Consider the following 25311-nt stretch of genomic DNA (forward strand, 5'->3'; position numbering starts at 1 on the left):
TATGAGTTCTGTTGATATATGTTTCTATAATTGATGTAATAGAATATGTTTTTGTCAATAGAGAGTATTAATGTCATTTTGTGATACATTGAATGTAACACTATTTTACTGAAGGTATTTCATTTCCTACTTTCTTTCTCAGGTAATTAGTGGCTATTCCTGAAGAAGGCGCTGTTTCGCCGAAACACGCGTCGACTATTATTGTGCCACATTTTCTCGCTTTTGTTCTTATATTTTATTTACGCTTTTGATTTTGTTATAAATGAACTGGTTATTATAATATTATGTTTGATGTGCTTTATATTGTATGTTGATACAATTTTTTAACTGATATGTATATCACATAAAGTGTTTTTAAGTACTACAAATCTTGATAATAAAGACAGAACTCTATTTTTGATATGTTAATTCTTCCATTTAACATTGTGTAGACAAGAGCATACAATTGCCTAGGTGTGTTTCTTCTAATAAATAATTGTCCCTGACGTAGGAATTGAACTATTTGTTGATCCGGGGGTCCTTGTTATATACACTCTTTATGGACCTAACCTCAGCTTTCGATCTTGTCAATCGTTCAAAGCTGTGGGCGACCCTGCATAGTATTGGTTTAGATGTAGATTTGATTTCCTTCCTGTCGGCCATTCATGAGACCTCCACAGCCGCAATGCATTACAATGAAGATGGTAGTCTCACAGATTCCTGGGCCGTCAAAGAGGGATTAGACAGGGGTGTATTTTAGCACCCCTGTTGTTTACACTCTACATTAACAAATTAGGGGCCGCTTTCACTTCCAGTTGCAAAGACATCCCAGAGCCGGTACAAAAATGATTCCCACATTGCTCTATGCAGACAATGCCGTTTTAGTGTCAAGGACTTCGAGAGGGCTGCAAACCCTTTTTGTACTGTCTTATTAATTTTATGGACTCTCTGGACTTGGTTACGAACTTCAAAAAGTCACATTCTATGTCTATTGGTTCAGTTAGAGCAAGGAATGCCAAATTCTATTGTAAGAACATGGAATTAATTAAGGTCCCCGCTTTCTCATACTTAAGGGTTCTTTTTGATGATAGACGCTCGTGGGTCACGCAGCGCGTACACAAAAGGAACACATTAGCTCTAGCATCATGGGGCTATAGTAGAATTTGCTAAAAGAATTGGCTCCAAACCACTCCCGGCACTCATGGAAATTTACAACGCCAAGTGTCTCCCAATGGTGACCTAGGTGAGTGATATATGGGGATATATGGAGACGGGTGAAATCCAGGCGGTCGAAAACAGCTTCTTTCATAGACTGCTGTTGGTCCCGGCCTCTACCCCTGTTTTTAATATTCATGAGGACCTAGGAGTCTGTTTTATTTCGGACCAGATTGCGGTTGTCCCCGTAATGTGCTGGCTGAGAATTTGGGCCCAACCTTTCCCTAATTTAAATCAGCTGATCTTACAAGACTGCATTTCACTAAATAAGGGAGTAGAGATACCATGGGCACGCTACATCAAGTCTCAGATGGAATCTCTTGGCTGTCCTGACCTACTTTCGAGCCCTAGAGCTCTGGGTATGTCAGCCATTGGAGACCTGAAGCATAGATCAATGTTGCTTAGGGAGGAAAGGGAACTAGTAAAACCTACAGTGAGAAGTTTTGTCAAGCTGACCTTAGGTAGACAGTTGCAACCGTATTTATCCTATGTAAATAATCCTTACCATTTATTTGCTTTAATTAGATTCAAGCATAATGTGGTTCCCTGGCTACTAGCTTTCCTGAAAGGGTTTTTTAAAGAAGGGTTGTTAAGTCCCTGTGCTTGTGACAACTTCTCTGAACAGAACATCCTCCACATGATATGTTTCTGTGATTTTTATGTATCGTTACGTAGGAAATGTATTATCCCCCTCCTAAAAGGCCAACATTTTGAACAAGTCAGGCCAGCACTGGCATACCTGCAAATGTTGGCATCACCTGTGGTGTGCTTTGGGGTTGCAAGTTATATAATAGGAGCAATCAGGTGTAGGAATAGGCTCATGGACCTGTAGAGTGGACAGTGTTTTAAATTAAGTTATTTATTTACTATTTTGTGTTTTTTAATAATATTCTATATAAATAGTAAATCCTTGTTCAGTGTAGATTCATACTTTATATATTTATTTACTCCCTGAGGACATATTGTGTTGGGTAGTAGTGCTTAACATATGATGGTTTATCAAATATTTTGCTGAGGTGTGAAAATCGGACTAAATTAAATTATGTATCAATGCACTGTTTTGAATCATAATGCTCTCTGTCATGCACTTTGATGGTTTTAATCTAACCGAATAAAGTTAACTTTTGACTTGACTTGACTTGAGTTCATGTAGTTTCCTATTTTAAATGATTGGTTCACTAATGTCCTTCCTGCTGTTAAACCTATTTTAACTATGAAAATAAACTCAAAGTAATCATATGTGACTTACAGACCGAAAATTATTACACATGAATACCTATACATTGAAATACAAAAAAAAGATATAAATAATAGCAGAAGAACTAATTAAAGAATGGACCCAGTTGCACTTATGAGGCCCTATTCTTTCATGAGTGCATAATGACTTTAGTCTTTCACTAATCTTATGTTTGTGTTTGTAAATGGATTTACCCACCCAGTGGCTTTGAAGGAGTAGATCTCCTCATGTGGGATGAGAGTGAAGGTCACACAATGGGTAAGTCTTGGAAGTTTGAGACCACCCACATCATTTGCATTTTTGGGTATTCACAAACTGACCTCTGAGGCACTCCCACTCTGGAAATGGTCAGACATTTACTCCTGACAAGGGCAAAAGTAGACCCCTTTCCTGACAAGTAAGAAAGAGAATCCCTCGGAAATTGGTGAGGATGTAGGGGAAAGGATTTCTCCACTGGAAAAAAATACAATTGAAGAGCTGCTTTTTTTACACACAAGGACCTTGTAAACCAGCTGATGGAGCTGATCCAAACTGCCTCATTGTTCAAGGGGGATGTCCCAAAGCTCCTTTGCCTGTATTCTTTCTAGTGCGATTTTGTGATATTTTTGTACTATAGACTTCAGCTATCAGGGCAGATGTAGCTGCCAAGCCAGACCTAAAAAAAAAATGATCCTTTACTAAAATGAAGATAATAGTGAACCACTAAATAAATAAAAAAAACTGTGGAAATGCAGAAGAGACAAGCTTTTTAAAACAAGTGACCCTAATAATTACCAGGTTTCATCTTGTAACAGAATATATTGTCTGGTACATTCATGAGATTAACAAACTCCTTCAAAGCTGAATAAAATGGTTGAACTTCTTCAATTGGTATGTCGAAGATAGAATCTCTTGTTGCATTATTAAAATTGATGCGAAAGACCTGCTTGTTATCATCCAACCTATAAAAGAAAATCAGAACACATTACACAGTGTGTTGTACATGCTTCAGATTTATGTCTGATGTTTTTGTGATTTACACACTATCACCATATCACATTTGTTTATTTCTTTAATGACTTACTGCTCTGAGGGGCTTTAGCAGGATTTACATGAAACATTATTATTACACACAAGTATGGAGAAATCGAGCAGTACAGTGAAGTTACATATTCTATAAACTGTGAAAGGTAGTACAGTTAGAGTATGAAAATGACAAAGGTACAATAGATGAATTGTGATAGAAAAGAAAACTGACAGTTAGATGGCTATAGCATTTGTGTGCATCCACTGCTTAATTTGTGGAATAAAGAGTGCTGGTGCCAAAGCTCTGCTCAGCAGTCTGCAGCCTGTAAAATTAAACGCTGGCATGGCAAAAACTAAAGGGGATATGTACAATGAAGTGGAGGAGCGTGTCGTTAGCCTCCTGGGCTTAACGACATGCTCTGCCACTTAGGAAACACAAAGCTGCACCATATTTACGAGAATATGGTGCAGCCTTGCTTTACCCCCTAAGATGACGCTAAGTTTAACAACTTAGCGCCAATGCAGACACCCTTGCACCAGAGTCCAAGGGTGTCTGTGTGCAAGGGAGGATTGGTTATGTGTAGGAAGGTGTTCCTTCCTGCACATAAACAATCCTAAAATGTCTTCATTGTACAAAATGGCATTTTTTATAAAGGATTGTTTATATACAGGAAGGGACACCTTCCTGTACATAAACAAACCTTGGCATTTTGCTTTTTCCATGTGTGCTTCACAAGGCAGCACACATGGAAAAAGCAAACACGAAGAGAAATAATGCATTTCTCCTCGTTTCGCCAATTTAAAACTAGGATTTTCCTAGTCTTAATTTTGGCGCTGCCTCTTATATATGCCACCCTTGTACATAGGGGGCAGCTTCAAATACAATGGGTGTTGTGGTGAAACGCCCACCACAACACCCATTGCATTCCCCTTTCACGCTAAACATAGCGTGAAAGGGTGACTTATGTGCAAGGCAGCGTTAAGCCACGTTAAGTGGCTTAACGCTGCCATGTACAGAAAGCAAAGTCCCTATTGCCACGGGCACATCATAAAAAGTGATGTTCCCGTGGTCGTAGGGGCTTGTACATATGCCCTTAAAGCTGATAGCCTAAATCCACCTCGGACCTCTTTAATTCACTACCTGACAATCCCTGCCCCATTATCTCACTCTTGCAGGTTCCTGCTTTCACTTTTTTTGAAATTTTTTCCATCTTTCTCTTCTTACATCTTTCTGTTTTGTTTGTTATTCCCTCTCTTGCTCTAGGGAAATAACTAATGTGGAAAAATAAGTGCACTGTCCCCAATAATAAGTACTAGTGCCAGCCACCAGCAGCAATCCGTTCAAATTAAGCACCATGTGCGTCTCTGGAGTAACTTCAGGTATAATTGAAAAATCGCTTTTTCAGCATTTTCCTGACTGACAGGAAGTTCAATGAGTGGTCAAAATCAAAGATTTAACGATTCTGGTAATTGCGCTAGTTAAGGAACTGATTCAATGCAACATATTTTTCAAATATTTTACAGGTGAAATGTATGAAGTGATTGGCTCTCAAACCTTTTCTTTCTGCCCAGGCTGGTCACTAGAGTGATGGGACAAGAGATTTAGGAAAAGCTGTTTATGTAATGGAAGGTATTATAAATGTAATCACTGACTGAACCGGCACCCAGCAAGATTTGTTTTAACATTTATTATCTTATGCATGCAGCATAGCCAGGACCTCACCTGAATGACAGTGGTTTACATTCAAATGTCTTCAAGAGCAAAGAAGGATTGCATCAAGATGGGTCATAAATACCGATAGTAAAATCTTTTCCAAAATTTTAGCTTTACGATTATCTAACATTATTTCCCCTTTAGTTTCTATTTACCAACATGGCTTTATTCCTGCTAGAGACTCTGCCGATCACATTTGGCGTGTGATTTCTTTCTTGGATTGGTCTCAAGCAACTCGGTCTAATATTGGACTCGTATTTCTAGACGCTGAGAAAGCTTTTGACCGGGTTGCTTGGGGCTATTTTTGGGAAATCTTGTCCAGGAAGGGACTAGGCCAAGGCATTATAAAAGCTTTAAAAACTCTGTATTTGTCCCCTAGAGCGTATATCCGTATTAATGGGCAAATATCCTCACCTTATTAATTACTAGGGGCACCCGACAGGGATGCCCCTGTTCTCCGTTACTTTTTGCTTTTTACATCGATCCTCTAATTAATCGTTTTTTTTGGAACCAAATATTAAACCCATACACTTAGCTAATATTAATTATCGAGTTTTAGCCTACGCCGATGATATAGTGATTACTACTACGGACGTTCAAACAGCTCTACCCACTATTGATGAGATAGCTAAACAGTTTGGGTCCTTTTCTGGCTACAAACTCAATTTTGAAAAAACACAAATTCTTTGCTCAGGAGAAAACCCACCTGCAAACATCTCTACTACTCCAGAGGTCACATACTTAGTAATCAAAATTTCATTACCCATAGAGATGATACCAGAACGTAACTTAAACCCTATAGTAACTCAAATTAATACTTCACTGCAGTGCCTGGATCACCTACACTTATCTCTTTTTGGCAGACTTAACATTTTAAAAATGCTGATTCTACCAAAAGTATTATATCTGTTTCGCATAATACCATTAGATTTTCAACTGCTTTGCTTTAGAAATTTAGAGAGAACTATTTTTCGGTTTCTATGGGGTTATAAACGTCATAGGAAAGCTGCTAAGAAAATGATACTCAGCAATAAATGTGGCGGATAGAATGTTCCTTACTTTCTTTTTTATTATTTTTCTGCCGCTTTGCAATACATTAACCCCTTAATTATGGGAGGTAGAGTGGAAGTGCTTGATTGCCAGACTCCATCAATTTATCAAATGATTATGGGTGAGAAATTTAAGGGCAGCTTTTTGAGGATGGTAGAGCCCAGTTATTACAAGAAAACCAAATATAAGATACTGAAGTCAGCTTTTGGAGTCTGGCAAAAAGTCCGAAAACATATAAAACTGAGGAAATTAAACTTCTACATTCCCCTTACATCAAAGGATCTATTACCAGAAATTTTCTATGATTTAACCATGTATAGATGGCAGCAAAAAGGAATAAGGTATCTGGGTGATTTTTTTTCTAATGACCAAATTGTTTCATTTCAGGATCTAATGAATAATTTCTCTGTGGGAAGAAATGATTTTTTTAAATTTCTTCAACTCCGTAGCTTCCTGCAGAACCATCCTTTAATTCCTCCAGTTAAAACTCCATTGTTAGAGCTCTTGCAAAAAAAACCCCGTATAGGAATTATTTATTCAAGTTTAATGCAGGAATATGGGGATGACTTAGGTCAATGTCAGTTGAAATGGGCTAACAGTTTAGGTATACCCGATGTTGATACTTCATTGTCGATTAAAATGGCCGCAGATTGTCTTATAACCGGGATGATGAAATCCCAACATTTTATGTGTATCCATAATCTTTATTACACTCCAAGCAAAATTGTTAAGTGGAGCACGACGGCAGGTACGACCTGCAGTCGGTGTGGGCTATATGCAGCTGATGAATTACACATGTTTTTCCTTTGTCCTAAACTTTCAATGCTGTACCAACATATTGAAACTTTTTTTCCATTATTTTGAAATGTGAGATTAAGATAACTCCCAAATTGTTATTGCTTGGTATAGACCATACTGTTATTAGGCCAAGACCAATTTCTTACTTTCTTTCTCTCTGTATGGCTGCAGCTAGATCTTGTATCACTAAGGAATGGATTAGCCCGGATCCGCCCACGTTTTTTATGTGGCGGGAAAAATAATTATTTATGTACAACATTGAATCTGCTATATATAAGCTAAAGGGGGTCAAAAAAAGAGCCATGGGGGAAAAAATGTGGGCACCATTTGCCGAGTGAATTTAATTTAACTTATTTTACTGCTTGACTTATTCTTTCCTCTTTTTTCTTTTTTTTTCTCTTTTCCTTTTTCTGTTAAAATCTGTTATATATTTTTAGAACACATTGTGTTATTTTGCTTATTATGTATTGCTGTATTTCCTTGCAATAAAACAATAAAACTTAAAAAAAAAAAAAGATGGGTCAAGGAGTCGAAAATCTTACCAATTAACAAGGTACCGAACGATGATGATGAATGTATATTTTGATGACAGTGTTTGAATTTCTCTAGGACACTGGGGTATGTATTGCCTGAAAAGTTGAGCCTTAAGTTGTTTCCGGAAGGTGGTGAGAAGTGTCTAGAGTTCTGAGGTCACGGGACAAAGAGCTGCAGTTTGAGGCGGCAGAACAAGAAAAGGACTGTCTTTGAGGTTCTGAACTTGGGTGTTTCGAAATTATGAGAAGATCAGTAAGATTTGGGCCTGATGCGTCCATGGACGGCCTAGTGGATAAAGCAGCACAATTTGAATTTGAATGGGACTGGCTTGAGTCCTGAATGTATCTCGTGGAGTAAAGGGTAAATGTGCAGAGTTGACTAGAGAGCGTAGTACCACTTTAAACAGTACTAAAGATGACTGATTACCTCCTGACAAAATGACTAGCAAATGAAACGCTATTTTATTCGTGGAAAGTATGCAATGATAGATTTTGTAATGTAAGGAGGTCATAGTTAGCTGTTTTGCCAATTTGTTGATATGGGTGAACTAGAACTTATTCACTCGTAAAACCAGGGTAATTGGCTGATAGGTTTAGGCTGTGTGAACAGGGAAAGAGCCTTTACAACGAGATCTTTACCATGTTGTGCCTTTACCACGCATTTCTTAGAACGCATCTTTATACCACGTGTATGTTTTTACAACGGATGCCTGTACTACCCATTTAAGGTAAGTTGGGGGTGTAAAAAAATTGTGATTAAGGCATGCAATGTATTTCCTTGCATTGTGCACAGCAAATTTCCCACCTGTCCTGGTGACAAATGGGCTTCAGTGAATGGACTGGCAATCTCCAGGTCTGGAGAAAGTTGGGGTTACATATAAAAGGTGGTAAATGCTTTGCAGCCTCTAGCCTTGGTATTTAGATTCACTAGCCATCTTGCTAGAGGAGGTGGTAACATCTTCTCCTGAGCAGGCATTATTCCCTGACCACAGAGAGCGCTGCCTCTTACCTACAGGGGGTCAGAATCTCATCTGTGGTGGCAGTCAACCAGCACACTAGAAGACTAGTAGGGTTCAGGGGGCACCTCTAAGGGGCCCTCTGAGTGCCTGCCATAATAAATCCAATACTAGAATCAGTATGGATCTATTTAGACAAGGTGTTTGATACCAAACACCATAGGTTTAAGTGAAGCCATTATGATGCAGGGTAACTCATAATGACTAGAGCCCAGTACATACCTTAAGATGGATTCCCTGCTTACTTGCAATATAAATAGAACTAGACATCACAGGGGCATAATTGCTCATGTAGATATGTCCTCACATAAATCATGCCCTAGGGCTCTAAGGCCTGCTGTAGGGGTGATCCATATATATCATATGCAGTGGCATAGCACACAGTGAGTGTGCCAGGTTGTGTTTTCACACATGGTTCGTACCATACCATGCAGTCTATAATAGCAGTCTGCACACAATTTGTATGGGGTGTAGGAAGGTGGATATCTGACTATGGTTGCCCCCAACTTTTTGCCTGATGTTTTGCTGGTTTTTCGACTTAGTTGACCTGGGGCCCTGCTATTCAGGACCCCAGGCCCACTGCTCTCTCTGTAAAATGGCTTTCCATGTACTCTAGGTACATATCTAATTGGATACTGAGTCACCTTATCAGCCCCTGTACAGTGTACCTTAGGTACCCAGGGCATAGGTGCATCCAGGGCCTACCAGGGGCTGCAGCATGTATTATGCCACCCCTGGCTGGCCATCCAAATCTGACACAACAGGCTGATCAATCAGCTGGGGCAAGGTGGTGTAATCACCCTTTGCTTTAGATATAGTATCCCTATATCTAACCCTAAAATGGACACATATCCTCCTATCAGTCACTCCTATGGCAGGCCTTATCAATCCTGAAGGCAGAGTGCTTGGAATTATGTGAGATGGTGCTCTAGCATGAGCCGAGCCTGTCTGCAGCTTTCGGAACCAAGTCCTCTAGCTGTTTCCATGATAACGCTATACCATATACTGTTAAGTGCATTATAATCCTCGCGGTTATTGCCAACTTTGGTATAACATTATCAAAACATGTCGAGTAAGGTGTCATATGAATTGGAATACTACCCCCTCGCCAATTCTGGCGACGGGGGTAGCATTCCACCCTTCTAGAGGGACACAACATGTATGTGACTGTGAACCCCGGTTAAAGTTAACTCGAGCCTCAGCATCACAAAATGGATGCTGCCACCACAGACACAAGTCTGACCACCTGCTGCTGGGAGTCCTTCCAGCGAGGGAGGCTTGGACAAAGGATTTCCTGCCTTGGGAGGTGCTAGCACCACCCCAGACAGGATTTTGTGTATTAGGTAGGACAGGGATGAAAGGAATGAGACATGCCTGGGGCACACAAGGTGTCCCTGTGCATACTCCGGTCTAAACCAGTTCCTGGGGCACTCCTGCCCCAGAGCTGGTGCAAGACCGGACAAAGGATAGGGGGTGTAACCACCCCCCTTCCTGGTCCCACCCAGAGGAGGGACCTAGTCGTAGTACAGCCCCCTTTAGCTGGATAAAGGTAGGAGCTGGTCCCATTCTAAATTAGATTATCCTGAACAACTTTACAAGAAAAAACTCTGGACTTCGACGTGCTGCTCCACAGAAGACTGAAGAAATCTCCCTTGTGGCCAAGGAGTGTCCACCCTGCACAAGCAGGCACCATCAGCGTCCAGCGGCTTCCCTTTGTCGTCTTCCTGCAAGGATCCAGACTTCAGAGCCCAACGAGACCCGGATTCCCAGACCTCTCCGACCTCTACCTACATCTGCAGCACAGCTGAGATCCGTGGGTGCGACGAGACACGTGGGACCGGCCATCTTGAAAGACGCAGCACTTCGCTCCAGCACGACTTCAGAGGTATCCTCGTCCAAGTGCTTTGGGGACTGAGAAGCCCCGACCCCAGGCAGCTTCTGCACCGAAGACCAGCCCTCCAGCATCCACAAGATCTGCGTGGGGCCCTTCTGCCTGTTTGCTGCTCGACGCGTTGTCTGGTCACTTGCCGGCTGGCTAGTGGCCTCCTAGACGGCAAACTGCAAAATCTTCACTGCTGGTCTGGTTACTCCAGACTGGCCCTTGCTCCCTTCCAAAAGAGGAGCACCCCGGACCCTCCTGGTCCACTCCAGACGCCGTTTCCATTCACCGCGTGGGTTGCCTTTGCCAAGGCCTGTTGACTCCGAATCCAAAGCCGACACCGCCGACAGCGAGAGCCTGCGTGGGACAGCTTGTGCCTCCATCCTGGTCGTCGAAGACACCACCTGGTCCACGTGGCTGCAGAGACAAGCGTCCACCTTCTCCTGATCGCGACGACGACATCTGGTTCCACTCCTGGTTCCACTCCAGTCACTAGCTAGTGACTTTGAACATTGTCCCCTCTGCTTTCAGGTTCTTCTCTTCACTGATCCACCTTTGGGTCACACCGGACATCTTCCCCCTGACCGCCTACAGCGTCTTTTCTTTCAGGCTCCATAGACTTCAACGGCGGAACCCGACACGACTTGGCACCTATGCACCCGCAGCCTGTGGGTGAGGTAACACGAGCATTTCTATGCTCAAGGGTAGCTTGACTCTCCTAGTGTCCAGTTCCACAGTCATTTTAGTTCTACCTAGTCAGGATAGTCCGTACTTACCTTTTTCTTGAACTGTACTGTCCATAGACACTGTTACGCATCTCGCGTGTGAGTTCACACTCTGCACACGCGTTCCGTGTGCCTCCTATTACCAACCTAGAGTTAGTATAGCGTGGTCCCAGCGATCCTACAGCCTCTGGACAGCTCAATTCCTATTATCGATTTTCACATTCCACTTACTTAGTATATGGTTTGTCGTGCCCCTAGGGCACCATTGTAAATTGTGCAACTTGAACGTATTTTTCCTAAGAGTTTGTCATGTGCTTAGCCTTCTGATCTCATAAAGAGTTCAGAGGTGTATGTTAGTTAATAAATACTTGTTTATTTTCATAACAACCTGTGTGGTGTCCTTTCACTTGGTATTCAAGGGGTTATATGTGGTAAAACAGCTGGCTTCACATGCCAAAAGAGTTTAGCCTAAGACTGCTTTGTCCATGCTACCACTAGGATAGCTGGTCTATAAGGTTGACTTAAAACCAATCACCATAAGGGTTGTTTGGACTGATACAAGGTGATCACTAGAACTAGTGAGCATCATATATCAGGCAAACGTCTCACATGGGGGTCTCTTAAAGTGGTATAATAATGCTGCTGCCCTTAGGGACTCTCTTTATTACCCATGCTGTAGGTACCAGGGGTACCATTTATTAGGGAATTACGGGGGTGCTAATGTATTTGCCAATTGTAATGCAATTAGACGATCTTACCTTGTTCATATGGAAAGACCACTGGCACTAGGGCCTGGTTAGCAGGGGCCCAGTACACGTAAGTTAAAAAACCTCAGTACCAGAGGCAAAAAGTAGGGGTGACCATGACACAAAGGGGAGCATTCCTATATATAACCTTATAATTAGAAAGCCTTCCAGTGCCTAGCCAATGGTGACTTAGGCTGGGGTCAGATTACCGGATGTATAAATGAATTCTCAATACTAAATGGCTGATCAACTATATCTAAAGTCTATAGAAACATGTACTTGTATAATAACCTCACTGCATCTGTCCAGTCTGCTTATAGTATTCTCAATATAGTATAAAGATATGATGCTGAGATAACTGGAAGAAAGATCAGATGGATGCAGCTTCATCCACTAGAGATTATAAATGACATCACCAACAACATATACAATATTATAATAGCAACACTTATGTGTGCATTATTACATTGTATCCCAGTGTTGTGTGTACACATTTGGCAGTTAGCACTAATGAAGGAGTTGCTTACTATGCCACATCATTGTTTTTGTCACTCTCATGCTTGTCTCTGCTGACCTGTTTAGATAAGACACTGGTATAAGGAGACATGGTAAAAGCACATTAAATTAAAGTATTGATGCAGTGCAATGAATGTGCTCTATAAGGGAGCTGCTAACACATTCAGAAATCAATTTTTTGAATTTGTAAGCAAAGGTAGTTATATATAGATTTACGAAATACAGTAAAATATAAAACATTAATTTAACCATTGTTTGAAAATAACAGATAGGAAAATACCCCCTTTTCCCATTTTGAGGATAGTATGTAAAGGATTGGGACATTGTGGATTACATATCAATAACTGGGACATGTTGGGCACAGTAGCTGCAGCTAATACATTCATTTGCCCGGATCTCAATACTCAATATATTGTGAAACCACAATTCCAGTTAATGAGGCAAACCACTTTGTATGTGAAGAAAAAGCATACTTCTTCCTACCAGATGAGTGGGAAAGCAGCTTTTACTTGGCTTTGCTTCAGATATCTCATACACCATGTATCAGATAGGCCCTTATGAGGAAGGGCTCACTTTTAACCATCTCCCCAACAATCACGCCATAAAACATCACATACCCCTTAAAAAGCTGCCATCCACATTGACATTTCAAATACAAATGTTAGACACCATGTTCTTGAAAAATACTCATACCCTACCTGTATTCTAATGCCTCTCCAAAAGATACCCCAAAACTCCCTCAGATTTCCTATATTATAATGCACCTCCTAATTGTCAGGTATTTACTGCCATGCCCCTACAAATTAGGAGGTCAGGAGGCTCCATAATGTGAATCCGCCACAATAATCTCACTGTCATTTGATGCAACCAATATCTGCTTCCACCAACAAAGCATTCTAACAGCAGTGTATAACAGAATGGCAGATCAGCAGTAGTTGACAAAGCTGTCCTCTCAGTCCTACCAACAGACCAGGAACATGACCACCGTGTTTTTACAGAACATTTGGTTCATCCCAACTTAACCAATAATTACCTTATTACTTCCTACGGGAATATAAAATACTATGCATGCACAAATCTTCAGAGATTGGTGGTGAGGGCACTCCTCAATAAGGGCACTTCTGTTTTAAACTCATCTAAACAGAAATGTTGTCCTCCTTGGACTACCTTACCGCTGAACTATCCTTGACTACAGAGAACGACATAAGAATAAATGCCATTTGCCATCTGCCATACATGTCTAAAAAAAAGTTTTAGGCTTAATGGAGCTTCTTTGATCTTGTCATCTTGCAGGTTGTCAAGAGAGAATATATGGAGATAAGACCCTTTTAATATTATGTTGGTCCTATCCCTATTCAGGTTGCAAAATAAAATTTGGATGCTCTCATCATTATCTGGCTTTAAATAACGATCCCTTACTAAATTGTGGCTTCATTCCTGATCCTCTTAGATCAGGCTACAAAATGAAACTTCTCAAAAAGACTGACGTAACACAAACAGCCCACAATTACAAGCCTCTTCTACCTGGAAAAAACCTTCAAAACCTGTTGCCTGTAAGCTAATCTATAATATCACCAGCTAACACATCAGTCAGCATTTCCAGTCCTGGTTCATACTTGGTGGCATTATTGAAACCTCCTTTCTCAGAAATGGTTATGATAACTTTCAACTCTTCGACAAGGGATGCATATTGGTATATTGTGTTATCGATCTATTACCCTGTGTGGCTCTGCTCTAACTTACTCTTCTTCCTGTCTGTTAGTCCTTTCTCTATCCCCTATAGGCTGCCACTCCTATTTTCAGTAACAATGTTGTTGTGAGGAACTGTATTCACATATGTTGTCTTCTGCTACTCAACTCAAAGTGTCATCAACTTTTGACAGACCTAAATGTGTAAAAAGTGGGAACGTTTTCTCAAAACTCTTACCAGCACCTTTTGTTGTGGCCAAGGTTTCTTCCTCACCTATATGCTTGAACTTTTACATCGAACCACTAGAACTACTGGATAAGCTTGGGATGGCCTTACACCACATTGCAGACAATCTACCTATGGGTGCAGAGCATATATATTGACATGGAAATATCGAACTGCAGTGATATCGAACCAAGCATATCGATGGTTGAAAATATTGAGGTGAGTTTTCTAGTTGTCAAATATATTGAATTTAATGTGATGCAAAAATATTGATTTTGTAAATGTCGATGTCAAAAATAGAGTTGTAAAAATTATTGATTTTTTTCATGGTATTATTTTATTATTAAATTACTATTAGTTATGATAGGATTAATAGATACAAAAAATATGTGAAAAAGTTAGTTTTAGTTTATAGGTGATAAGGGTGGGGATTAACTAAAAAATTGTGTTTTACAATTTGAATATTTTTCAAATTTTTGCTAAATTGTAGGAGTGGGATGTTGGGTTTATAGGGGATAAGGTTGAGGGTAATTTATAATTTTTGGATTAAAATGTAAATGTTAAAAAAAATGTGGTTCAATGTTAGGAGTGGAATGTTGGGTTTATAGGGGATAAGATTGGGAGTCATTTAAAAATGTTGTATAAAAGTTTAAATATATACTTAAAATTTTAAGAGTGGTATATTGGGTTTATAGGTGATAAAGGTGGAGAGTAATTTAAACATTTTGTATTAAAATGTTAATATTTTTAATTATTTTGTAAAATTTAGGAGTGGGATATTGGGGTTATGGGGATAAGGTTGTGGAGTATTGAAAACTTTTTTTTAAAATTTAAAAATATTTATGAAATATTTGAATTATGTATTTATGTTATGTTGTATTTATAGTGGGTATGTTTGTGGTGCATTTTCAATTATTTAATAATGAGAATAATTAAAAAAAAATGGTATAGTACAATTAAATATAATTAAAAAATGAAATTAAATTTTTAATAATTATTTTGTAAATATGAACCTACAAATTTGAAAAAGAATATTGAGTTTATATTTATATTTGAGTACATTTGTCCACATTTTTGTACTTTATTTTGAAAATAAATATTTTGTAATAAAATAATAATGTTTGTAATTTTCAAATTAATTATACAGATATATTTTGGGAAAAATTTCATTTTTTTATTATAAATTTGAAGTTGTAACAGTTATTTATTATATTTTATTTTCTAGCACTTTCTTTGAATCTTTTTACTTTTGGAGTTATAATAATAATTTGTTATGTTTTATTAACCAGCACTTTTTTCTTTTGGAGTTGGATTAGTAATTTGGGGGGTCATTACGATAGCGGTGAATCCGCCACTGGCAGCCTGCTGTGGCGGATTCACCAAGCTGATCTGTCTGCGGCTTTCGACACGGTCGATCATTCCACTCTGATCGACCGTGTCGGAAAAGTTGGAATATCATCTGATGCACTCTCACTCCTGGCTTCCTTCCTTTCAAACCGAGAGCAATCAGTCTCCATGGGCACATTCTCTTCTGACTCCTTTACTCTACCTTGTGGAGTCCCCCAGGAATCCTTGCTAAGCCCAACATTTTTTAACATTTATGTGGCGGACTTAGCGAGGATCATTAAAGATCATCGTCTAGCAGTGACATCGTACGCAGACGACACACAGCTTGTTCTGGCCAATAATAATAATGGAATGGAGGTTGCTAACAACTTCCAAAAGGGAATGTTTGCCATATGTGAGTGGATGAATTCAAACTGTCTAAAGCTTAACTCGGATAAAACCGAGGTGATGGTGTTTGGGAAACTCACCCCTGCATGGTCCTCTATATGGTGGCCGCAAGATCTTGGCCCCCCACCCAATCCTGTTACTAAGGTTAGAAATCTTGGTGTTATCTTTGATAACAAGCTCTCATTCATTCAACAAGCTAATTCTATAGTTTCTGCTTCCTTTTATATACTTAAAATGATCAGAAAAATTCAGCCTTATTTACCTCAGAACACCATAAATACCTTGATTTCTACCTTACTGATGTCTCGAGTCGACTACTGCAATGCACTTATGCTTAACGCTCAAGAACAAGTACTCAACAAATTGCAGCTGGTCAAAACGCGGCCGCACAACTCGTCACAGGCACTCAAAAATTTAAGCCTATCTCTAATATCATTCGTAAGCTTCATTGGCTGCCAATTAGACAGCGCATCAAATTCAAAGCCCTTTGCATCACCTTCAAGAGTATTCATGGAAAGGCACCTGCTTTTCTTAAAGATGCCCTTCATCCCTATCGCCCATCACGTAATCTTAGATCTGCTGATGCAAATCTTCTAAATGTAATCAAAACCAAAAAAGCAACCTGGGGAGATAGATCTTTTGCAGTAGCTGCTGCTAAACTTTGGAACACCATGCCAGCACATCTAAAAAATGCTTCAACATTACTATCATTTAGAAAGCAGCTGAAAACCTGGTTGTTAAACTATTAATTCCCCCTATTTCCGGGCCCAACCTTCAATTTCTCTGTCAAAGCGCCAAGACACCCTTGGGTAAACGTGCGCTCAATAAATTGCATAAATAAATAAATCATCGTGCAGCCACTCTCCGCTTGCCAGATGAGGACGGCAGGCGGTTTGCTGGCGGACGGGAAGTCTGTCCTCCACGGGTCCGACACAGGCAATCATTACGATTGCCTGTCGGACCCACACCGCATCCACAAAATGGTGGCGGTTCCTAGCAGTCACTGGTCGCCAGATTAGGATGCTGCATCCCCACTATCCTTTGTATGGTGGTTCAAACGCCATTTATAGGCTGGCGGGGATGTAATTTGGGGGCGTGTTGTGGGCCCCCCTTTTGCAGGAGCATTTTAGATGTGTACTTGGGGGGCAGCCATGCTGCCCATCAACATTTCCTTACACCATGTGGCAGGCACCGTGTGGTGCCTGCCATGTAGTGCAGGGAAATGCACAACATACATTTTTACCATTGTGGAGGGTGCTGAAGCCAGCAGCATGGGCCCCCATGTTAAACATGCACAATGAGACCACCACAGTGGCAGTCGCATTGTAATTGCACTTGCGGGGCCGCCACCATATAGGCGGCGGTCCCAATCCCTGTGACGTTGGCGGACAGACTTAAGTCCATCCACCATCGTAATGACCCCCTTAATTAGGTTTATTATCCAGCACATTTTCACTGAGTTTTGTTGGCTTTGGAGTTGGAATAGTAATTTATTTAGGTTTATTATCCAGCACTTTCCCTCAGTTTACCTTGTTTTGGAGTTGGTATAGGAATTTAATTAGGTTTATTATACAGCCCTTTCCCTGAGTTTTGTTTGTTTTGGAGTGGGAATAGTAATTTAATTACGTTTATCATCCAGCTCTTTCCCTAAGTTTAGTTTGTTTTGGAGTTGGAATATTAGTTTGTTAGATTTTATTATCCAGCATTTTCCCTGAGTTTATTTTGTTTTGGAGTTGGAATAGGAATCTATTATGTTTTATTAACCAGCACTTTCTCAGAGTTGTGTTGGTTTTGGATTTGGAATAGTAATTTAATTAGGTTTATTATCCAGCACTTTCGCTGAGTTTTGTTGGAATAGTAATCTAATTAGGTTGATTATCCAGCACTTTCCCTGAGTTTAGTTTGTTTTTGAGTTAAAATAGTAATTTATTATGTTTCATTATCCCGCACTTTTGCTAAGTTTAGTTTGTTTAGGAGTTGGAATAGTACTATAATTAGGTTTATTTTCCAGCACTTTCCATGAGTTTTTTTGGTTTTGGAGTTGGAATAGTAATGTAATTAGGTTTATTATCCAGCATTTTCTATGACTTTTGTTAGTTTTGGAATTAGGCATATTATTGTTAATTAGTTATCTCATTATATATTTAAATATGCGGGGAGCCCTTTCTCTGCTTGTGGGGGCTAGATTCTGCCTCCTGGTGCACCCTGGTGGGAACTTTGTCCCAGGGAGAAGACCTCTGCCGTTTTCCTCACTCCTTAGCCCCGAACTGCACGCGCACAGAGCCACGCCGACCCTGGTAAGACTCCAAGTCCCAGGGATCACTGTGCCTCCACCTAGCTGACAGATGTGGGGAGGAGCCATCACACGCCTAAAAGCGTTGTTGTCTTTCCCGCGGCACAGGACACGCACAGGCCAAGAGCGGGCCCGTCCCGCGCCCGTCAGCGTTCAGGAAGATGCAGGGCAGGGCCACCCCCTTGAGCGGCTGCATTTTAGCCTACTTTGCTGCTAAATAAAGGGGTAAGAATTTCTCTAATTCGTATGCCTACTATACCTCTGCCTCTGCTCCAAAAGCCAAGAACATTTGTATGTCCCTTCGACCACATGGACTACTGCAGAGCCACTGTTTGAGCACTACCTTGGAGGAAACGTTTTGTTGTAAATGAACTGGGTGCATAACGGGCGACATGTTTGTATAATTGTGCAGACAGGTGGTTCACACTTTGAGTCTGAGCCCTTTCTGATCCCCCAAGGGTGTTTAGTTACTGTTCTACTAATATGTATTTCTTGTAATGAATGATTATATGTATCTTTTATGGCCTAAACGGCCGAAATAAAGAATTTTGGGATTGGATTGGATTGTTTAGTTACATCTGGGAGGTGGGCAAACGAGGCACCACATACAGAAGAACTGCAACGATACCTGCTGGGAAAATGGGAAAAAGGGTAGCTGTTAGCAAAAACAAAACAACATGTCAGCCCCCAACCACTGCAATAGATAAAATGCTCCAGAGGGCTATTGGAGTGGTGTCCACAGAAATTGAGCGCACAGAAAGAAGGCTATCCCTTACTCCGGATATTTGCATTCAAGAATCTGAGGCAACTCCGTCACCAACCACCACTCAAGCATTGCAGCATAGTTTATTGTCACTTCCCCCTCTGGTTATTCCCCCGTTTCGACAACTGGGGCCCAAGATAGGCAACCACATATTAGGGTGTCTTCGCCGCAGGTTACACAAACCAGGAAGCAATCACATAGGGCCAGTACGCTCACTAATACATCAAATAAAGGGAAACGTAAAGCAGCACCTGGTGTGGGGCCAAAAAATAAAAAAACATGTGCGTTTATTCAGGTTGACACACTGGGACCATAAGTACCAGAACAGTTAAAGGGCAAATCTCAAATAGATAATCCAGGTGCAGAACATCCAACGTGAGTAGATAATCTGATGGCTGACCTTCTAATTAAATTAAGAGCCGCCATCCAAGAAGAAATAGCGCCTTTAGTAGCCCGTCTAGATAGAATGGAGAGAGCTTGGGAGGGCTCAGGAGCTTTAGAGAGGTGTGGCTCACTGGTTAGAGGCGGCAGACCCGGAGGCTGAGAACGGCCCGGGACCAGGGTTCGATTCCCGACGCGGCAGGGTCGAGGACCAGGGTCAGCGGACTGATAATTCTCGCCTCGGTGCCCACTTTGGGCAGTGATCACACTTGGTAACTCTGGGCATTCAGCTTGCCTCATCTCTACAACGGCCCCCCACAGACGCCGGGGATGCCTGGCTTCACCTTGGAGATACCCAGCTTGGGACCATCTCACAGGGAAAGCCAGGACGGGTTCCCCAGCGGTCATTCGCGCCAGGATACTCTGGTAGTAATTGAGCGCGCTACAAAACACCTTACATTTACATTTACATTTACATTTACATTTAGTACGAACTGACCCTGTGACTAGGAACGTAGGGGGAGTGTCTGACACTGGAAGGCAAGATGCTACCCAGTGCACAACTCTCACTCAAGCTGGGGGAGTGCACACAATTGAGATACCCACACCTAGTGGTTTACAAAGGGAATCGAGCACTAAAACTACAACAGTCACCCAAGAGCTTAGCCACAGGGGGAGTACAATGGAAGCAAGTGGAGGGGTTAAGCCTAGGACTTTGAGTAGGAAGGTCACTAGCAAACAAACTGTGCCACGGCCCCAGGTTTCCACTAGTGAGATTAAGGTGACTTCCCTCCCTAGTATAAATCTTCCCTCCGCCTGTGCCCCCTATGTCGCTATAATGACAGGCATCCCTTTAATTGCACATAATTCAAAGGAATCTCAGCTTGACTTTAGGAACAAATGTTTATTCTTGCTCGCAAGGTTCAAGCACTCTGAGTATGCACAGGCGGGGGAGATAATTATGGTCCACAGAGTAGGTTGGCTGGTCGATGCCCGAAAAACTGAAGCAGGGGAGTGTGTCGTTATCAACTTCAACAAGCCTAATACCGCAAGCAGATTCCTATCCACCCCCATTGTAGGTCATCACACACCCACAGGCATAAGCCTTCGCTCGTTGGATTGCTTTTATCCCCAACCAAACTCTGATCAGAAAGGCAATGTATTTCCGTCAATCTTCCCTGCGGATCCCGGTCCCCTCATGGAAGGAAGGTGGAGTAACCCTCACAGGCGCCCTCGGGATAATGTTGCAGTAAACAACAGATATGAAAATCACAAGGAGGTTGACTGACTAGGGGAGGGTCAGCTCACTGGCGAAACTCGAGAGAAACGGCAACCCGATCAATCCACTGAAGAAGGCTGCACTGAGAACGGTGTCAATGGAATTAGCGGTCTGGTATTGGACTACTGGCATAGCACACAAGCAGTGGGTAGGCACCCAAGTGAGGATGCCATTTATATCTTTCCTGACACTCATTTAGGTCGTATCGATAGGGGTGGATCTAGTGTAGTACCTGTAAGACAAGATAGGGTCCAGCAGGTTGTATATCCCTCCCCCATTCTTTCTCCAGGGAGGCACCAATAGAGGTAGTACTGAGAAGCAATGAGCTACGAATTCTTTCATGGAATCTAGCAGGACTGAAAAGTAAATTACCATGTCCTGACTGGGGGTCTTTGTGGACAATCAAGACATTTGCCTATTTCAAGAAACCTGGGCCTGCGAAGAACATCATAGAGTAGGATTTGCCCTTTTCAACATCTTGGTCGCAAAGGGCAGGAGGGGGCGCCCGTCTCGTGGACTCACGATTTGGGTGTGCACGCATCTTGGGTGCAAAGGCAGAGCAGTTGACAACTCCTAACAACAACATTCAATGTGTCTTGCTGTCATTCCCCGACAAGATGAAAATCGCCATAATTAATGTCTATTCTAGACCTGTGATCAAAAGACTAGAATTTGCCACCATACACCACCTTGGCCACTATATTCAAACCCTGGATCCAGCAATTCTGTTGATTATAGGAGGTGACTTCAATTGTCAATTTGAACCTCTAACTGACAATGTCCAGGAAGATCCCTCAGAAGAAGACTTTCATTGGTCAATTCCTGAACCTCAGATCCTCCCAATCAAAGCCTGGCCCCCTTTAGCCATACAAGAATACTCATTCACACTTTCCCACTCACTGAGGGCATGCAATGGACGGACTAAGTCTGACCTTCCTGGTAAATGTACATTCAATCGCGATGGCCATCCCTTGTTAATTGAGTATATTATGGTGGAAACGAGAACGTGGGAGAAAGTCCAAGATTTCTATGTATAACAGAGGCAGGAGAGTGATCATAACGCTCTGATTGTAACACTGAAGAGAGGGAATCTGGGCACATCTGCCATCTGCTCAAACACGGCAACCAGCACCGGTGCTATAGTAGCCACCAATAACTGAAGGAAAGTTAGATTGATCATGTCCAGCAATCTCCCCCCAAACTGGCAAAAGTGTACCAGCTTGCAATACCTATAACAGCCAGAATGAGGGAGTTGAGACATGTGGAGACATCCGTAGAGGACAAAGACAAAGCTAAAAGAATCCATGAGGAGCTAGTAGTAAATCTGGCAGAGGCATTCTACCCGGAACACATCTAAGTGGCAAATAGATCGACCTAAATGCTCCTGGTATAACAGCAAATTCCGCAAAGCAAAACAGGAGCTTGTAAATGTGGTTAAAGGAAAGATAGGCCAAACATTAAGTTAGTCAGAATAAAGCATAGGAAAATCTTGCACCAGAAAAAGAAAGATTGGGAGACAGAAAGGTGAGAGGCCCTGGGGATTGCCCTGAAGGCTAACAATGTCAAACTGTTCTGGAGGCTAGTTAGCTCTGGTGAGGAGGGGGGATGTGCAGCTATGTAAATGTAAATGTAAATGTACAGGAATTTATATAGAGCAAATCACCGAGCGGTTTCTAAGCGCTTGCTTAGGGAACCCGTCCTGGTATTCCCCTGTGAGATAACCCCAGCAGGATATCCGCAAGGTGAAAGCCAGGCATCCCACCGCGAGGGGCCATTGTGGAGATTAAGCAAGCTATTGCCCAGAGTCACAGAGTGTGAACCCGTGAATCGAGTAGGCACCGGAGCAAGAATTGTCGAGTTCATGGACATTTTAGGACTCAAGACCCAGCCGAGCTGGGAATTGAACCCTGGTCCCGGGCTGACTTCTGCTTCCAGGTCTGCCTCCTCTAACCAGTGAGCCACACTTCTCCACTATAGAGCCTAACATAGCGCCCGAAGTATGGGAGTCACACTTTGGGTCCCTGTATTACTGCAAGGCGGAAAGTCACCCAAGCTCAGAAATCCCGAGTAACATCTTGGAGTACTGCCAGGAGGGAGGTTGGGATATTTCACTGATGGAGGTTCGAAATGCTTTAACTAGCTTACTCCCCAACAAAGCTCCGGGTCTTGACCCCTTGTTTATTTTTAAAGTGTATTTCAATGATTGTCTTGCTTTCTTTTAGAAAACTGAACTTGGTAGTATGTGTTTTTAACCGTGTACACACTATGAAAATATAATCATTGTATAAATTGTGTATAAATTTGGGAATTGCCTCTTATGCACTTTTTTGGCCTGAAAGGCCGAAATAAAATTTTACAACAATATTGAAATAAAAAGGGCTTTGTATGTTTGCATTTTTATACATTTTCTTACCATATTAAAAACATTATACAGGTATTTTGATGTAGTTCAAAATGTATTACAAAGTATAATATATTTTTAATCTACATTTCTTTGTACAGTTGGAAAATTAACAATATTTGTTAATGTACATTTTTCATATAGAATTGTAAAATTAACACTATTTTTCAACATACATTTTTCATGTAGAATTGTACACTTAACAATGTTTTTTAACATAAATAATAAAAAATATATATATATTTTTACAACATAATAGAAATGTTGTACTTTTTTGAAGAATAGTCATGTAATAGGAAAGTAAATATATTTATATTTTATTTGAAACAATTACATTTTCATTGTTTATTTTCTTTTGGATAAAAAGTATACATTTGTATTTATTTTTGTAAACAATGTTTTTTATAGATTTTATATAATCGTATTTTTTAATAACATGATATAAAATATATTTGACATATTTTTGGGATATTTTATGATTTAGTATATTGCATATTATTTTTATATAAATAATATTTAATATATTAAATAACTTACAAAAATATATTTCTACATATGTTTTTTCAGCATTCATTGTAATATTTTTGGTAAACTATGCCAAACTATGCGGGCAGATCCAAATCTCCTACCCTTCCGCAAACTGCTAAAAAACCTTCTATTCAACAACCCCCTCTAAACATCTGTACTCTCCTTCTGTCCACGTTCGTCTGCAGCGCAAGGATGCCTCAGGGTAGCTATCGTGCTATATAAATGTTTTTTTTATTTCATTCATTTCATTTCACAATTCTTTGCATATTTTTGGAACATTTATGAAACAATTTCCAATATTTAAAAATATACAAACATTTTTTGGTATTTTAATATTATTTCTCCATTCTTTTCTATAAGGAGTAAGTTTTTTTTTTCATTTTTATTACATGGCCATTTATTTTCTAGTTTCCTAACTTTTCTATCTATCTATTTCAGTTTAAGGTCATTTTGGAAGACAGACCCTTGCGGTTGGGAGCTGCCTTTTGTAGCTTAAGGTTTAAGTTAAGTTTATATTACTTAACTTTTAAGGTAGTTTTAGGGTGGGGTGAGGTAGTAAGAGTGTAGTCAGGTTTGTGAGAACCGTGTTTGTTCATTTTTAGTGTAGTTAGGCGTTGTTTTGGTAGCTTTGTGCTGTATGTGTTTACCGTAGTTTTGGATTAGAGTAGAGTGTTATGTAGTGTTAGTTATGTGTAGCTTAATTGTGTTATGTTGTGTTTATTGTTAATGTTAATGTTTGTGGGTTTGTACATTTTATTGTGGGTGGGTGTTGTTTTATTTATTTTTTGCAGGTTTTCCCTTACGTGAACGGATGGTGGACCTTTTTGTTTTTTTTACAAAAAAGGAAATGTTACTCTGTTTGTTCAAAACAAGAATTTTGATATTTCCCTTCATTTTTCGGGTTTGTTGGAGGGTTTTTTATTTAACACTATTTTTGGGGTTTTTGAGGGTTTTGTAATTTAGAGGATTATGTCATTGGAATTTTTAGTCTACTGTTGTATTTTTGCCTTTTTTGGGGGGGTTCCCTTTTCTAATGGATTTGGTTTTCGATTTATCTTCTATGGATTTATTGGATTTCCCAGATCGACTACAATACATAACTGTAAGTTATTTTTAATTATTATGGGGTGGGAATATTTTTTGGTTATGTTAATTTATTTGTATTTTTTTATTTTAATAATTATAGTATGTCATATATATTTGTGTTATTATTTAAATTATATATGGCAGTTCAAATTATTATTTAAAAACAATTTGTAGAATAATGTTGTTTACATATCTTGAAGTTTAAATGCTTATGGTGTTGGTATTGTTGTTGTTTTAGAGTATAGATTTAGCTAGCATTTCTAAGTATTCTAGACCTTTGGTGTTTGCGAATTGTCAAATTTTATGTTGCAGGTATTCATACACAGTTTTAGTTTGTTTACTTAGTTTAGGGCTGGTTTTTGTTAGGGATTGCTCTAGTCTAAGCTCTTGTTAACTTTGCTCTTTTTTAATAGCTTCTATAAGTTTATGTAGAGTTGATTGTCCTCTTCCAATTGTGGCTTGGAAGGCATTGTGCCACCCTTTGCATGCATTGTTTGTTTTGCCTTTTAGCCATATAC

General features: G+C 40.4%; 1 protein-coding gene across 2 annotated transcripts in view; it reads right to left on the minus strand.

The window, feature by feature from the left end:
- BBOX1 (gamma-butyrobetaine hydroxylase 1) overlaps positions 1–25311 on the minus strand; it is a 569466-nt gene that overhangs the window by 40572 nt on the left and 503583 nt on the right. For both annotated transcript variants that reach the window (XM_086959483.1, XM_086959484.1), the window contains exon 7: positions 3206–3372. In XM_086959483.1, the coding sequence (XP_086815609.1) occupies positions 3206–3372 (167 nt within the window). The remainder of the gene's footprint in view (positions 1–3205; positions 3373–25311) is intronic.

This window comes from Lissotriton vulgaris, chromosome 2_2 (assembly GCF_964263255.1).
Source record: "Lissotriton vulgaris chromosome 2_2, aLisVul1.2, whole genome shotgun sequence".
Lineage (NCBI taxonomy): Eukaryota > Metazoa > Chordata > Amphibia > Caudata > Salamandridae > Lissotriton > Lissotriton vulgaris.